The sequence below is a fragment of the Nuphar pumila genome, chromosome 2 (genome assembly GCF_984573655.1).
Source record: "Nuphar pumila chromosome 2, dmNupPumi1.hap1.1, whole genome shotgun sequence".
In the NCBI taxonomy this organism is placed as follows: Eukaryota; Viridiplantae; Streptophyta; class Magnoliopsida; order Nymphaeales; family Nymphaeaceae; genus Nuphar; species Nuphar pumila.
Window position 1 is genome coordinate 4,104,041 of NC_143250.1, and position 15,560 is coordinate 4,119,600.

The window sequence follows — 15,560 nt, forward strand, 5'->3', positions numbered from 1 at the left end:
AATGCCCCCCCTCCCCCTTTTAGAGTAGGAAATCTCAATGTTGTCGGTATCGGTATCAGCCCAGAATCGTTTGGCCAACAATTCAGCTGTATCGGCCCATACTCAAGTAAATCACTCTGTATTGGCTAAAAAAAAAACATTATATCAATCAGAACGTGACACATGTTAAAAACTATTAAAATGATTTAAATAAATATTTAAAAGTATTTTCTTTTTTTTTTACATTTATTAAAAATAGCCGATTCATTAGTGATAACATTGGAAAATCCTCGACCACCACCGAGGTGGCGGGGTCTTGTGTCAAGCTGAAGGCCCAGGATCGAACCCCTCTGCCACATGGGGCGGCTGTTGTTCTGATAGGAGTCCGCCTAACCCCAGCTTGACTTTCAAAAAAACAAAATTTGGAAAATCTCACAATCATATCCAACGTACGATTTACCATCTACTATTTAAAACTTTTCAGATAGACCTATGTTTTCAACAAGTTACATGATTGTTTTAAGTTTCTTCTTTGCACTTCACTCTACTAGTTGATCTTTAAAAAATGGCACTCTAGCCATTTATTGAATCTCACATTTTTGTACTTGTGGTAGAGTTAAGGCCAAATAAAATAACTTTAGCAAGAAAAATGTGATGTAGGCGGTCATTTGAACAATTTCTTAAAAAGATAAATGCCTACATTAAAAGGTTTAAAACATAAACAGTCAAAACATAATTTTGCTATAAGTTAGTCACTAAAATATGAGACTTAGAAATATGAAAACTACCATGTGAATTGTGTATTTTCAACACTTTTTTTAGCAAATCCATCCATGTAAATTTGTTCAGCATGGTGAATTTGCCAGGAATTAATTGTTGGATAGTGTATTTTCAATGAAAAATGTAAATTTTGGATGCTTGAATATTTATGAATATTATGAGTGGTTGATATCAAAGCCTTAAAAAATCTTGAGAATCGGATGATTCAAGAGTTGGTCCTTGTAAAATCAAGTATGTAGATCACGTTCATAGTGTCAGATTTAAGAGAAAACAACAAAAAAAATCATGAAAATTAGGGTTCACACGATAACTCTCATATTTCCAGTTCTCGTATTTTAGTGAATCACAAAATTAGATATCTAATAAATTCTTTTAAGATAACAGAACATGTAAATAATGATTATATTATCAAAAACTATTTTTATCGCATTAATAACGGGCTCAAGTAGCATTAAAGAACGATGCTTTCAAGGCGTTTTTTTTTGCAAATTTAGCGTGGTTTCCAGAATAGCATGGGTTACCGAAAATATCACGTTAAAATGGTCTTAATTTCAAAATTTCGACCACATTGGTGTTATATTATTAAAGAACTATTTTTATTGCATTAATAAAGGATTCAAGTAGCGTTAAGGATCGATGCTTTCAAGTTTTTTTTTTGCAAAATTTAGAGTCATTTTCAGGAAAGCATGGGTTACTGAAAATATCACGTTAAAATAGAGTTATTTTAAAAAAATATTGGCTATGTTTGTGCTATTCTCTCTCGATCTGTCACGCGCGAATGATCGTTACCTCCCGCGTTTTCAAAGCTTTTTCGATTTTGCAAAAAGCCGGCTAGAGTTTATAGAAAACTCTCCGTGACTCCCCACTCTCCTCTGTCTTCGGCGTCGTGTTATCGTATATATGTACGTAACGGTAGAAACTGTCCGAGGCTAGCTTTCTGCGGAAGAAGACCGCAACGGCCTCCGAGCGATGGAGGACGGTGCTCCGTTGATCGCCGAGGAGGCTACGGTGGACGGTAGGCCGTCCACGGTCACGCTCTCCGCTAGCGGCCGAATCGAGTGGCGGGGCAAGGCCAGCGGCTGCCTGACGGTCGACACCGACGTGTTGGGCTTCGCGGTGGAGGGATCGGCGCTCAAGGTTAGGGCTTTCGTGAGGAAGGGCGGCGGGTTGTGCTGCGGCGACAAGGAAGTTGTCAGGGAGCGGAGGGACGTCCTTCTAGAACCTTCCAACCATGAGTCGCTCGGGCTCTGGTGCGAGACGCTCCGGGAATGCATCGATTCTCTCGGTACGGTTTTCGACGTGATTTTCCGGAAGTATTTTTGTTGATTTTGAGTTTTTTTTTTGCGACGAATTCGGCTTTTTTGGGGGGAAAATTGGAGGATTGGAGTTCTGGATTGATGAAGGAGTAGCGAAACGTGCTTTTTCTTTCCCATCGGATATTTTTTTTAATGAATATTTGTTTGTTTTGTTTGATGATGTTTATCCGGTGGATGAATCTAGATCTTCATTTTTTTTTTTCTCTTTCTTTTTTTTCGTAGAGATTTCCGTCGTGATGACTATCTTCAGGTTGCTAGCTTTCTTCTGGTGATGTCGAATTTTCATTTTATTTTGTATATAGTTAAACGATCATCTGGTTCTCCATATATTTTTCGGTTTCGATTACCTATAATTTTATTTATTTATTTATTTATGAAAGGTAGCTTGAGATCGTCGAAAGTTAGTTCGTGCACCTTTTATTTATTTTTATGTCAAAACGGATTTTGTTAGGCTGTCTTCTTTTAATGCTCTGGTGGATTTTTCGATTCTTCTCTCATTTTCTTGATTTAGGATATTGAGAGAGCATTAATCTCTCTCTCTCTCTCTCACTCATGGAAGTTGAACGTTTGCTTCTTCAGAGATTGTTTCTTATGCAAAAATCTTAATTTTTCCGTTTGAGATCTGCAAATGTTACTTTTGTTTTGTTCCATTCGAGATACAAACACCTTCTTGTTTCACGCGTTTTATTAATTCTGTTGGAGTTCCTTCCCAAAAATGTTATTATGTTGTTGTGAGTTTCAATGAGTTTAGGAAAAGGATAAGTGTCAATGAATTCTTATGCTGAAAGACTTGGAAAAATGTTGCTTACCCTAGCGAGCGTAATAAGGCGGATGTCGTGGAATTTACCTCCGATTTCTAAAACAAATTCTGATGCTGCAATTCAATATCAATGTTCGGAAAAAACTTACTTATTTTGGGGTGTTTACATCTTTATATTTATTTATGTACTGTTTCAAGTTTGAAGGACGGAAACATCAGGACTTTTGAGTTGGTTGGTCTTTTGATTATTAGATTATACTGAACGAGTTCATCTTCTTTTATATTTGGATAATTGTTGTCAGTTTATATATCTGACTTTCCGAGTCATTGATAGGTCTTGACTCACATGGAAAGAGATGGGGACTTCCGAGTTGGTCGATCTTTAGATTGAATCAATAGAAAAGAATATCTATGTTATGAATACTTGTTCTTTTAGATCCACTGTTTTCTCTTTAAGTGTTGTAGTGGACCTTTTGAAAATAAAATTGGGATTAACTTGTTCGGGCCAGTCTTAGGTCATGCCGTGCCAGATCTGGAACTGGGGTCTGAGTATGTAAGGTCTGGTCAGATCGGTATAGATACCCAGTATAAGAACCTATCCTGTCTACAGCCCTATTCTTGTTTTTTGGTTAGCTTTTCTCCACATGTTAATTTGATAGTGATGTTTCTATAGCCCTATATATATGTAAGTCAGGTTCATGTTTTCTGATGCTAGATGTCAGATTGATTGTGATATGTTTTGTCATGTCCAGAGGCAGCAAAATGCATCATCGAATACTGTGGTGACAGCAAATAGTCTGAGTTTACTCTGTTATTTTTAAGTGGACTTGAAGTCTTGAATGCTCTCTGGAGATCATATATTTGCATTTGGACATTCAGATGCTCCTTAGGCTATGTATACCAACACATTGAATAGCAAAGAGCATAGAACACAGAAAGATATTTAGGAAAGAACATTTCTGACACTGTGACTTCACATGGCAATGAGTTTAACATGGGTTGACTGAAATGAAAATTCACAGCGGTGATTCAGATTTGAGGAACTTGCTGATCTTGATAAGAATGGCTCCAAATATTCTTCATATGTTAATGAAGTATGAGGAGATTTTCTTTCATGGAATTGCTTTTATTATGTGGAGTGGGTACTTCTAAGCTTGTGGATGCTGCTAAGTGTAGGACAGAGTCCGTTTCATATTAATGGTGCTTAGCAATCATTTTGTGAGGGCTAGAGTCTCCAAGTGCAAAAGAAGGCCCAACTGTTCTTGCACTAGCTATGGCAAGAGCTATGGGGGTTTGATGTGGACAACTTGTTTGAAGATATGGCTCCTGAAGAAGTTTGCTCCTTTCTGAAATATGAAGTATCTTAGGAAGAGACTACTGAAAAAGAAAATCTTGGTGAAGTGATTTCCTACCTCCAAAAGAATTAGTAGTCGATACTCCTATGGTTGCTTCAAAAGGATAAAAATTGGTTTTAATGGATTTTCTAGTGAAAGGGTTCTTGGTCTTTTCTATTTTATGAGGAGTTTGTTACGATGGAGAATGGAATTGTCTCTTCAAGAACATGGAAAATAAGTACTTGTCATTTCTTGGTCATAATGTTAGGTGGTTAATAGTGATCAAGCTAACTGCAAGAGTGCAAGTTTTTTATTTCATGGAGGCATTTTGTGAATGTTTCTCCATGTCATCAGATTATCTATATAAAGCATTGTAACCTTTTTTCTAATTTCATTTTCCTTCTATTGGTGATTTAAAATGATTTCATTGATAGACTGGTAGGGGGTTCCCACCCATGGTCACTGAACAATAGTTTTGGTAATCACCTGTGAACTTCCCTTCCAATGCTCAGATTGTGGTTCTCTAGTGCATCAGTTTTAAATTAAGCAACTTGCACTCAAATGCACAAGCAAATGTGTGACAACATTGAAGTTTCTGTAAGCATAATATGATATTAAATTTTGCTCTAGGAAAACACATATACATATATTTTACCTTGGTACTTAGGTGTTTGTCAACCATGATCCATAGCTTTGGCTGCCATCACCATACTAGGGGTGCACATTGAGTCAACCCAGCTCAGCTTGATGGAGGCCCAGAAGGCTTCACCCATGGGGCTTTGGTATGTCTCCAACATGGCAAGTAGGGCTGTCAATGGGTTGGGTTTGTAACTTTGTATGGGGTACCCAATCCAACCCGAACCCAAATACCCAGGTATGGGCATAAAAATGCCGGCTTGAATATTATGTGGGTCAACCTGGACCTGACCCTAGTAATATGCAAGCTGGGTTTAGGATATTGATTTTTGTCTGATATCTGACTTGACGAAGCTTGACCCCAGTATTTTCTATGTATTTTTAGTGAAAATAAACAGATCAAATTATATGTGTCTGGGTTTGGGATTTCATACCTAACAAAACCCGACGCCGAACTTGAATCCGATAATTAATTATTTGGTTGTTTGGTTACACCCTGATGGATTGGATACCTGGCCCATTGACAGTCCTAGTGTAGGGTTATCAACAGGTCGGATCTGGTTTAGACCAGGTGGGTCCGAACTTGGATCTGACTTAGAGGTGCGAGTATCAGGTTTGGACCTGGGTGCGATCTGATCTGCCATAACAAAAACCATACCTGGGTCCTGTAATGATTACATGAACCAGATCCGGTCCATACCCACTAAAATAATATTTTGACCTTTTTTATATTGAAAAATCACAGGTCTTAATTAGGGCTGCACAACGAGCTGAGCTAGCTCAAGCTCGGCCCGAGCTCGACCCGTTTAAGCTCAGCTTGAACTCGTCCAATAAATTTAATGAGGCGAGCTTGAACAATGGTCTAGCCTAGATATAAATAAATGAGCCGAGCTTGAACAGGCAGTCGAGCTCGGTGAAGCTCAATTAACCTGATTAAGTTCAGTTTATATGGGTATATGATGCTTTAGATTTTGTATATGTAGCATTTTTGTTGACAAAACTAACAAAAAAAAGTACTCGGGTAAGTTAGAATTTCATGTGAGAGTGCTTGGATTGAATCCCAGCATGTCTCTGTTTGTTCACAAAACTTTTTGGTGAATTAAAAATGATCAGCTGGAGCTCGGCCCAAGCCGATCACGTACATATGCTTTTCAAGCTCAGCTCAAGCTCGAGCCGATCTTGAACATTCATTTTTTTGATGAGCCAAGTTCGAATCAGGCCAAGCTCCTTGAAACCGGCTTGTGTGCAGCCCTAGTCTTAATCAAAACTCGTGTCAGACTCGGATCTGATATGAAATTTCACAAACCTTATCTGGCTCCATATACTAATCGGACCCTCTGGATCTGACCCAGTTTTTAATAAGACCTTATTTATCACCAAACCCTGACCCTATAGGGTTTGGTGCAGGCCAGGTCCAGGTCAAACCTAACCCATTGACACCCCTACCCTAGTGGCAAGGCCTGGCTTGACAATTGTTACACCAGATATATTCCTGGGTTATTGGTATTGAGCATAACACTCAGCCCATAGCCCACCTGCTTGACCTGTTGGGTAGGGTAATGGGCCGTGTCTGGTCAGAAACGTGCTCAAAACTGACGTAGTTTTTTGTTTTTTCATTTCAACTGTTTTGTTTTTTCAAGATTTTAATTGCACTACAGGACTGGCCTGGACTCAACCAGATAATATCAGGTTGGATTCAGGCCCTGTTTCTTATCAGGTCTTGGGAATAAAAGAGGGGTTTTGCCCCCAAACCTGGCCCAACCATTGAGATATCACACAGGTCAACATACTGCCATCTGATACTCCTATTATACATCTACAGACATAAATATATCCACAACATGTATTGTTTGGATAGCATATCTTTTTATTGTCTTAACATGATATTGTGCTCATCAATTATTTTTTATTCTTCATTAAATTGATTATTTGTTTATTTATTTCCAAATTATCTCAGCACGGCCTAAAAGCTTGTTCATTATTGTAAACCCTTATGGTGGAAAGAAGTCAGCATCAAAGATCTTCTATGAGGAAGTTGAACCACTACTTGTTGTTGCTGATATTAAATATACTCTGCAAGGTACTTTTCATGGTTAGAGATCTGATGATTTTAAAGATTTTGACTGTTGTTTTGTAAAAAAATCTTAGTTTATATCCTCTATGTAGGGCATGCTTATGGTTGTTGCTTATAAGCTTACCTGCAAACATGTAGGCTGCACTTACTCTTGTTGTTGATTATGTAAGATAGAACTCTACCATAGGTTGATAGCTCACCTCCCCAAATCTACTACAATCTGTTAGAATATAAGTATTACTTTATCTCTCTCTCTCTCTCTCTCTCTATATATATATATATATATTATGACTGTAATATGTTTTACCCTTCAGGGGTATTTTGGTCTTTTGACCCATGTAATAGGAACAGCCCATTAGGGGCTGAGCTGTTTTTTCTATTTTATTTTATTTTTATTTTTGATAGGTTTTGGCATTTGTTATATAATTTATATTGTCAAAGGGCATTATTGTCCTTGACAATATTACCCTTGTGAGCTCCCAACTGTTTATATATATATATATATATATATATATATATTCTGTTTTATCCAAAATACTCGAAAGGGGTATTTTGATCTTTTCATGTGTAATATAAGTTGTTTTAAAACAAATTATTTTAGGTTTTTTTCATTTTCTTTATTTTATTTTTTTTCTTTTTCTCCCTTTTTGGATCATTGGGGACCCCACAAAGGGAGTCGTTGGGCTCCCCACAACACAACAAACAACAACAACAACAACTACGCCTTCATCCCAAAACAATTGGGGTCGGCGATATGAACCCAAAAAGAAATTCATTTTGGGTCTTCCACATGAATTCTTTTCCTCCAATCATTTCTATCCAATGCCATGTCCTCGGTGAGGTTCAAAGCATTCATATCCTTTCCTATCATCTCCATCCAAGTCTTCTGAGGCCTACCCCGACCTCTTTTAACTAATATATTTTCCCATTTCTCCATCCTTCTGACTGGAGCATCATTAGGCCTTCGCCGAATATGTCCAAACCACCGTAAACGATTCTCTCTCATCTTATTTTCAATGGGTGCAACGCCTACCTTCTTACGTATCTCCTCGTTCCGAATTTTATCTTTTATTGTATTTCCACAAATCCATCTAAGCATCTGCATCTCAGCTACACTCATTTTGTGAATATGATGTCTCTTGGCAGCCCAACATTCCGTACCATATAGTAAAGCGGGTCTAATAGTCGTCTTATAAAACTTTCCCTTCAACCGCAATGGCATTCTACGATCGCAGAGCACTCCAGTTGCACTTTTCCATTTCATCCACCCAACCTTTATCCTATGATTTACATCTCCATCAATTTCTCCATACTTTTGAATGATGGATTCCAAATATTTGAAATAATCATTCACCGGTATTTCTTGCTCACCGAGCTTCACTACACTCCCATAACTACTTCGTCGCTTACTAAACCGACATTCCATATATTCAGTCTTACTCTTACTCAACTTAAAACCTCTAGCTTCCAATGCCTGTCTCCATAATTCTAACTTAGCATTAACCCCAGCTCTAGACTCATCAATCAAAACGATATCATCAGCAAGCAACATACACCACAGTACATTTTCTTGAATTGATCTCGTAAGCTCATCCATCACTATAGCAAATAGGAAAGGGCTTAAAGCAGATCCTTGATGTAACCCAACCGTTATAGGAAAATTGGTTGTCACCCCTTCACAAGTGCGGACATTGGTTACTACTCCTTCGTACATATCTTTAATTATACTAATGTACTTGAGAGAAACACCTTTCTTCATCATTGTCCACCAGAGAACGTCCCTAGGTACTCTATCGTATGCCTTCTCCAAATCAATAAAAACCATATGCAAATCTTTGTTCCTCTCTCTATATCTTTCAATAAGTTGTCTAAGAAGATGTATAGCTTCCATAGTTGATCTTCCAGGCATAAAACCAAATTGATTCTCCGATGTCATGACAACCTTCCTCAACCTATACTCAATCACCCTCTCCCAAAGTTTCATAGTATGACTCATGAGTTTTATACCACGATAGTTTCTGCAATCTTGTATATCACCCTTATTCTTATATAGAGGCACCAAAGTACTCTTCCTCCACTCATTAGGCATCTTATTTGTCCGTCAAATATTGTTAAAAAGATTTGTCAACCATTCTAAACCTTTCTCTCCCAAGCATTTCCAAGCCTCGATAGGTATACCATCTGGGCCAACTGCCCTTCTTGATTTCATTTTCTTCAAAGCCTATGCAATTTCTTTCTTTTGAATCTTGCGCATAAAGTCACGATTTATCTCATGAAAAGGAATGGAGAAGTCTCCAAGATCTTGAGCATGACTTTCATTAAATAGTTTATCAAAATAATCTTTCCATCTCTCTTTAATCTCCTCATCTTTGACTAAAACCCTTTGTGTTTCACCTTTGATACATCTAACCATACCCAAATCCCTCGATTTCCTATCTCTCATCTTTGCAAGCCTATAAATATCCTTCTCGCCTTCTTTGGTATCTAACTTGTCATAAACCTCCTTATATACCTTAGCCCTCGCGTTTCGAACTACTTTTTTAGCTTCGTTTTTTGCTATCATATACTTCTCCAAATTCTCATTATCACGACTCTTAGATTTATATAACACTCTCTTTTAACCTTAATAGCTAATTTGACATCCTCGTTCCACCATAATGTATCCTTACCTAGTGGTGCACCGCCTTTAGACTCACCCAATACCTCCTTAGCCACCTTTCTCATGCCACCCGTTATCTTATTCCACATTGATTCTGAATCCTCCTCGAGACACCAATCAACTTCCTTAACTATATGTTCTACAAACTCCTTTGGGCTCCCCAATGGTTATAAATATGATCGTTGGGGCTCTCCCAACAACTCCTTTGTGGGGAGCCCCAATGCTCCCTCTCTCTCTCTCTTGCTTTGTATATAAAGGGGTGCTCCCCCTCACATTATGTAGTTGTTCTCTCACCTCTTCTCAATAATATTAATTCTTTTCTGCCTTTTGGCATTTTCCCTTAATAAGTTTGTGTATTTGCACTTTATGTGCTTGTGATTTCTCCTTATTGAGTTTGTGTATTTGCACTTTATGTGCTTGTGATTTGTTGTCCATTATTGGACTTTCAAGTGTTATCACTTGTTATTTGTATTTCCGCCTATTTCCTTACATGGTATCAAAGTTAGGTTAAGATAAAGCTAATTTTGTTTTTTCGATACATAGGAAAACGTGCCATTCAGAATTTGAAAAGCAGGTGAAGCTCTCTTGCAATTCTTATTCAAATTGTGATCGCGTAAAAGATTGGTGGTGGAGTATTCGTTCTCTCCTTTCTTCTCTTCTCGTTGGATTGGATTCAAGAAAAATATTTACTCGATATGTGGCTTACATTTTTTAAGTATTTCTTGTATTATTTAGTTCATGCATTACGCACGAGAAAACACTTATTTTCTTTATCGTTATATATATATATATATATATATATTTTTTTCTATGTTATAAAATAAATGTATGTTTTGAAATCATGTGTATGTTTTAAAATCTTTACATGGTATTTTAATCATCATTGAACTTGTTTTTTTGTCATTTTTGGTTTTTTTTAGCAAACTTAATATATGTATGTCTTGAAATAATGTTTGAGCATATGTTGGCCTTAGTTGGTTTTGTAAAAACCGTAAGTTTTCGCTATTATTTTTTTATATAATAAAATATTTTGAAATATGCAAATTGGGCCTAAGATCCACATTTTGAATTTAGGACCCATAAAGGGGTATTCATGTATAAATGATATCATCCATGTTTATACAAAAAATTAATAATAAATATTTAAAACAAAATATATATATATATATATATATATATATATATATATATATATATAAACTTAATACAAGGATCCACAGTTGGATCCATCTGGATCCAACTTATGGATTCATATAAAAGGGGTAAGACGCGGACCCAACTCGGGGTCGGTTACCGGGTCCTGGGTTCGGACCCAGGCTGTGTCCTGTGTAACAAAAACAAAACGTTAGTAAAAAGGATGGGTATGCCCGATAAAAACAAAGGGGAGGAAGTGGTTAGGGTTCTGAAAGAACCCTAACACGATGAAAGCAAGGGGCGGGGTCGTGCGAGGCTGCTGAATGGAAAGGGGGGAAAACCTATCCCCTCCTTCCTTTTCGGGGGCTCCCCTTCAAATAGGGGTTCCCAAATCCCGTTCTCTCTCTCTCAGTTTCCCCAAATCGTTCTCTCTCTCGTGCACGCGATGTGAAGGGGACACAACCCCTTGTTCGACAGCAGGGTCACCGGAGGCGGTGATATCAACCCCTCAAAGTAAGCAATTGGGGTTGGCGGGATCAACCTCACGCCGTTGGAGCAGCCACCTAACGCCGGACAGAAGTACGAGTACCCTCTTGTGAAAATGAATGAGAAATCGAACCCCGGTTCGATTTTGTGTTGTTTTTCTTTAGATGGAACCCCTGGGAAAAGTATGGAGAATAGGGTGGATCGATTTCACGACAAGCTCAACCGATTAAGTGGCTGGGTCATGCCCAAACAAAAAAAAAATTGAAGGGGGAACATGTACGTTCCTGTTTTTGGTTTACTGTTGGACCAGTCGACCCACGGTCGGCCAGGTCCCTGGAGCGTCAGCCCCAACCGATGGAGTCGGCTGGGCTGAGTGGTAGACCCAGTCCCAAGACCTTTTGATTCGGGCGATTGCATTTGTAGATAAGGATAAGGTGGTTAGATTCTCTTAAACATAATTGTTATAGGGATCACCTTTCAGATTGCTTGGCTTTTTCCGTTGAATTTTTGTGTTGCTTTTGGTGAGTAATTTTGCCAATTAATTGTGTCTTGCGAAAGCTTCTCGGAATTGAGTAGTGTCCAGGCATAATTTTATGTGAACATTAGATTATTATATTTGTCGATATATTCCTTTGGGTTTACTAATTTAACCTCTCTTTAAAAGTTGGATGACAAAGAGTGAGGGTTGAGTTCAATAACCTCCCGGATGATGTATGAAAGCCCTGGCTTAGGATTATTCACAATTCTCAAATTACACAAGTAAATTCATACAAAAGTTGTCAATTATGTTTAGATGAACATAAGTAGAAAGTTGTTGATGCAGAAATTTGGTTGCTCATCTTTTAATGACAAAGGAATTGCTAGCTGAATTGTCTACTTTTGACTAGCGTTAGGACCAGTTATTCTGAACATTGTGCAGTTTTTGACAATTTTAGTCTGTTTGTTTTGTTATAAATATTGAGTGGAAGAAGAGCATAAGATCATGAGAGATCTGTATAATGAGAAGTGTTTCATCTGTCTATTGAAGCCTGTCTGAACTTTTAGTTACTTGGCAAAATACCCTTTTGTTTCTCTTTCTTTTTTTTTCTTCTTTCTGATTATTTAAAAAAAAAAGAACAATCAAACAACATTAACCCTTTTGTTGTTGAGGGGCACTCGATTGACTGCCAAGCCATGGCAGTGATGCACAGTCCCATCATGGGTTGTGTGGTACCCTGCCAAGCCCAGCCGACTGGTGCTGGACTATATTTTTACAAAGGAAAATATGATAAATGTTATTTCCTTGACTGTCCATGCTTGTGGACAAACGGCAGGTCGATTGAATCTTTGTTCATGTATAGTATGGCTCATATGGAAGCTTAACTTAGCACTTTAATTTTTCAGAATACTAGCTAATCGTGTTAGACTTGGCTTTTTGCATACAGGTGAATGAAAATGCTAAATGATTGAGGTTTCACTTACCATGGACATGCATAATAAACAATTTTGTTCACGTGCACACACCCACAGGGAGTATGCCTTGACATAGATACGTGTGTATGGATATAGAAAATACACATGACAAAAATGCATGTGAGGTGGGAAATTATATGCTTATGATTGACCTTGTTTTGTATGGGTGCACGTCATTTTGGCATAATAGTTTAATATTATACAACACGTCACTTTGGTTTTGTTGTGTGATGCATCGATGGTCAAATGGATCATCACCGGCCTGGAGAGCCGTGGACTTGGTTGTTTTTCTTATATGTTTGATTGCATCACTTAAACCACACAAGGTGGTATGACACACTACTACACTGTTCTTGTTGTCCTTACGGGCTGGAGTCCCGTAACGGTCCCCACAAGGAAGAATGCGGGTTTTCACTTTACTTTTTGCATATGGTATTGCAAACTTAAAGAATTGACTTTAATAAAATATAATAATTAAGAACAGTGTAATATACGTCCTAGGATCTCCCGTCTGGAGAATAGGGATCTTAGAGATCCGGTCTTAGGAAGATTATGAAGATACAAAAATCTTCGTGTGCTTTATTTTTGTTTTTTGAATCCGATATTGAGGTTCTTTCTCTTGGCCACGGTTTTAGAAAAAGTCTGTCACTTTACTCGAGGGTAGTGTATTTTGACACAACTATTGTTTATGGTACCAAAGAAGTAGGACTTGTGGGGGTGGAGTGTCCCTTGTGTCCCCGACATTAGATGTAGAGGTTTAATGTTCCGAAGGTGATTCAGTCGAGGGCTAAGTTAGAACCTAGTAATAAAATACAAATTTGTGTGCTAAGTTACCCTGAGAATCTAACTTGACCTCGGAGATTGTACCCGTTGGATGTATCCGCTGGCGATGATAATTAAAAAGATGAACCTAAATTGTATGCATTTAATAGGGCATGCATATGGAAAGTAAAACTTTAACGAAAGACAATAAGGCGTTCATACATTGCACATAAATCATGCATAATCTTGTTATGCATTAGGATATGCATATGTTACTTCTTCTCTTAAATGCTATGTGTTGGATGTGTGATGGTTAATTTTTAATGCATGTGGAATACCTTGCTTACTTAAATTGAAATATCTGCTATTGATTAAGGTTCTGATATACTTAATAAATGTTGCATGATTGCTTAAATTGGTTTAAGTAATTGTCAAAATTGCATTTATCTAAAAAATTGCATAAAATTGTATGTGTTTTTTATGCTCACTTATTTTCATTAGAGGGATCTGTAGGCAGAATTCTTCGGATTTCTGACTCCCTCTTTTTATGGTTTTTCGCAGAAACAGGAAATCAGTGAAACGATACGTTTGGGAAAGTCACGGGTGTCACACACTTGCTAGACAAATTACAGATGGACATCGTGACTTTATTTTTGTTTTGTTTTCGTTTATTTAGTTGTTACTGCAATATAAATAGTTTTTTTATGCAATTATCTCTAGACTTATTTATTTTTATCATCTTCATCTCTATTAGATATTATTACATATACTGACTCTGATTGGAGAGATGTAAATGATTGTCGCACAACCACCAGATTTTGTATTTTTGTAGGTGATTCCTTGATATCTTGGAAATGCAAAAAACAACAAAAGGTGTCTCTGTCCTCTACAAAAGCCGAATATCGTGTCATGACCAATACAACTTCTTAATTGGTGTGGTTGCGAGAATTACTAGAAGATTTGAGAGTTTATATAACTGAACCCTCTAGATTATGATGTGATAACAAGAGCGTCATTTATATTGCAAGCAATCATACATTTCATGAGCGAACAAAGTATATTGAAATAGATTTCCATTATGTCCGTGAAGAAGACCATCACTTTATCATGTGCATCATTTGAGTATCAACTGACAGATTTCTTCACTAAGGCGATGCCTTCTCTCATATTCCACTTTCTACTTGACAAACTCTCAGTTATGATTCCGTGAATTTGAAGGGGGGTGTTAGAATATAAGTGTTATATATATATATATATATATATATATTTGTGACTGTAATATGTTTTACCCTTCAGGGGGTATTTTGGTTTTTTAACCCTTGTAATAGGAACAACCCATTAGGGGTTGAACTGTTTTATTTTATTTTATTTTTATTTTTGCTAGGTTTTGGCATTTGTTATATTGTCAAGGGAATTATTGTCCTTGACAATATAACCGTTGGGGCTAGAATTCTAGCTGTTGGGAGCTCCCAACATCTATATTTGGGGAGCTCCTCACCCCCCCTGTGTATAAATATGGGCCTTTGAGCTCCTTGTTTAGTATGCATTTTATGTACATTCGATCCTTAATAAAAATTATATTTTTTACCTTTTGTACGTTCTCTATTGGCCCATAAGTGGCTCTTGTTCTTGGAAGTACTTGTGTGTGATTGTGCCTTTTGCTTGAGGTGTGTGAAGGCTCCTTGATTTCATTACATAACCACACCCCACACCCCCCAACAAAATGATAACAGATACAACAGCCATCACCTTTTTTGCTGGATCCTTTTGGGTATGGATCCTAATGTGAATCCTGGTTTGGATCCATATGACATTCAACATCCCCTTTCAAGCTATACATAGGTGACAACCATGAGTAGCTTGCTTTTCAGTTTTCAATACCTTGATCTTGTTAATATTCATGAATAAATCTGCCATTCAATTCTTTCCATAGAGAAAACCGGTCTCCAATTCTTGGTCTTCATTTTTCCTTGAACAAAATAAGTATTAAGTTCAATGCCATTCATCTTGTTATGCTGAACTGCATTCAGTGATATGGCAACAACATTCCCCACTATTGGCCATAATGTGTGGAATAAGGATCTCGAGAAACTATCAGGCCTCGGTGCACTCTCAACATCAAGCTCAAAGACTGCCCCTTTAACTTTCTTATCTGTGATCACTTCCTTTAGTCTTTTGTTTTCTTCTT

At 37.5% G+C, this 15,560-nt stretch overlaps 1 protein-coding gene across 4 annotated transcripts in view; it reads left to right on the forward strand.

Moving 5' to 3' along the window:
* Positions 1 to 1,633: 1,633 nt before the first annotated feature.
* The window catches only part of LOC149844527 (sphingosine kinase 2-like), an 80,687-nt gene continuing 66,760 nt past the window's right edge, over positions 1,634 to 15,560 (forward strand). For 2 of the 4 annotated variants that reach the window (XM_089994673.1, XM_089994667.1), the window contains exons 1-2: positions 1,634 to 2,044; positions 6,763 to 6,885. In XM_089994673.1, coding sequence (XP_089850799.1) covers positions 1,729 to 2,044; positions 6,763 to 6,885 — 439 coding nt within the window. In that variant the 5' untranslated portion in view covers positions 1,634 to 1,728. The remainder of the gene's footprint in view (positions 2,045 to 6,762; positions 6,886 to 15,560) is intronic. The other 2 variants (XM_089994679.1, XM_089994663.1) reach the window with 1 other exon arrangement.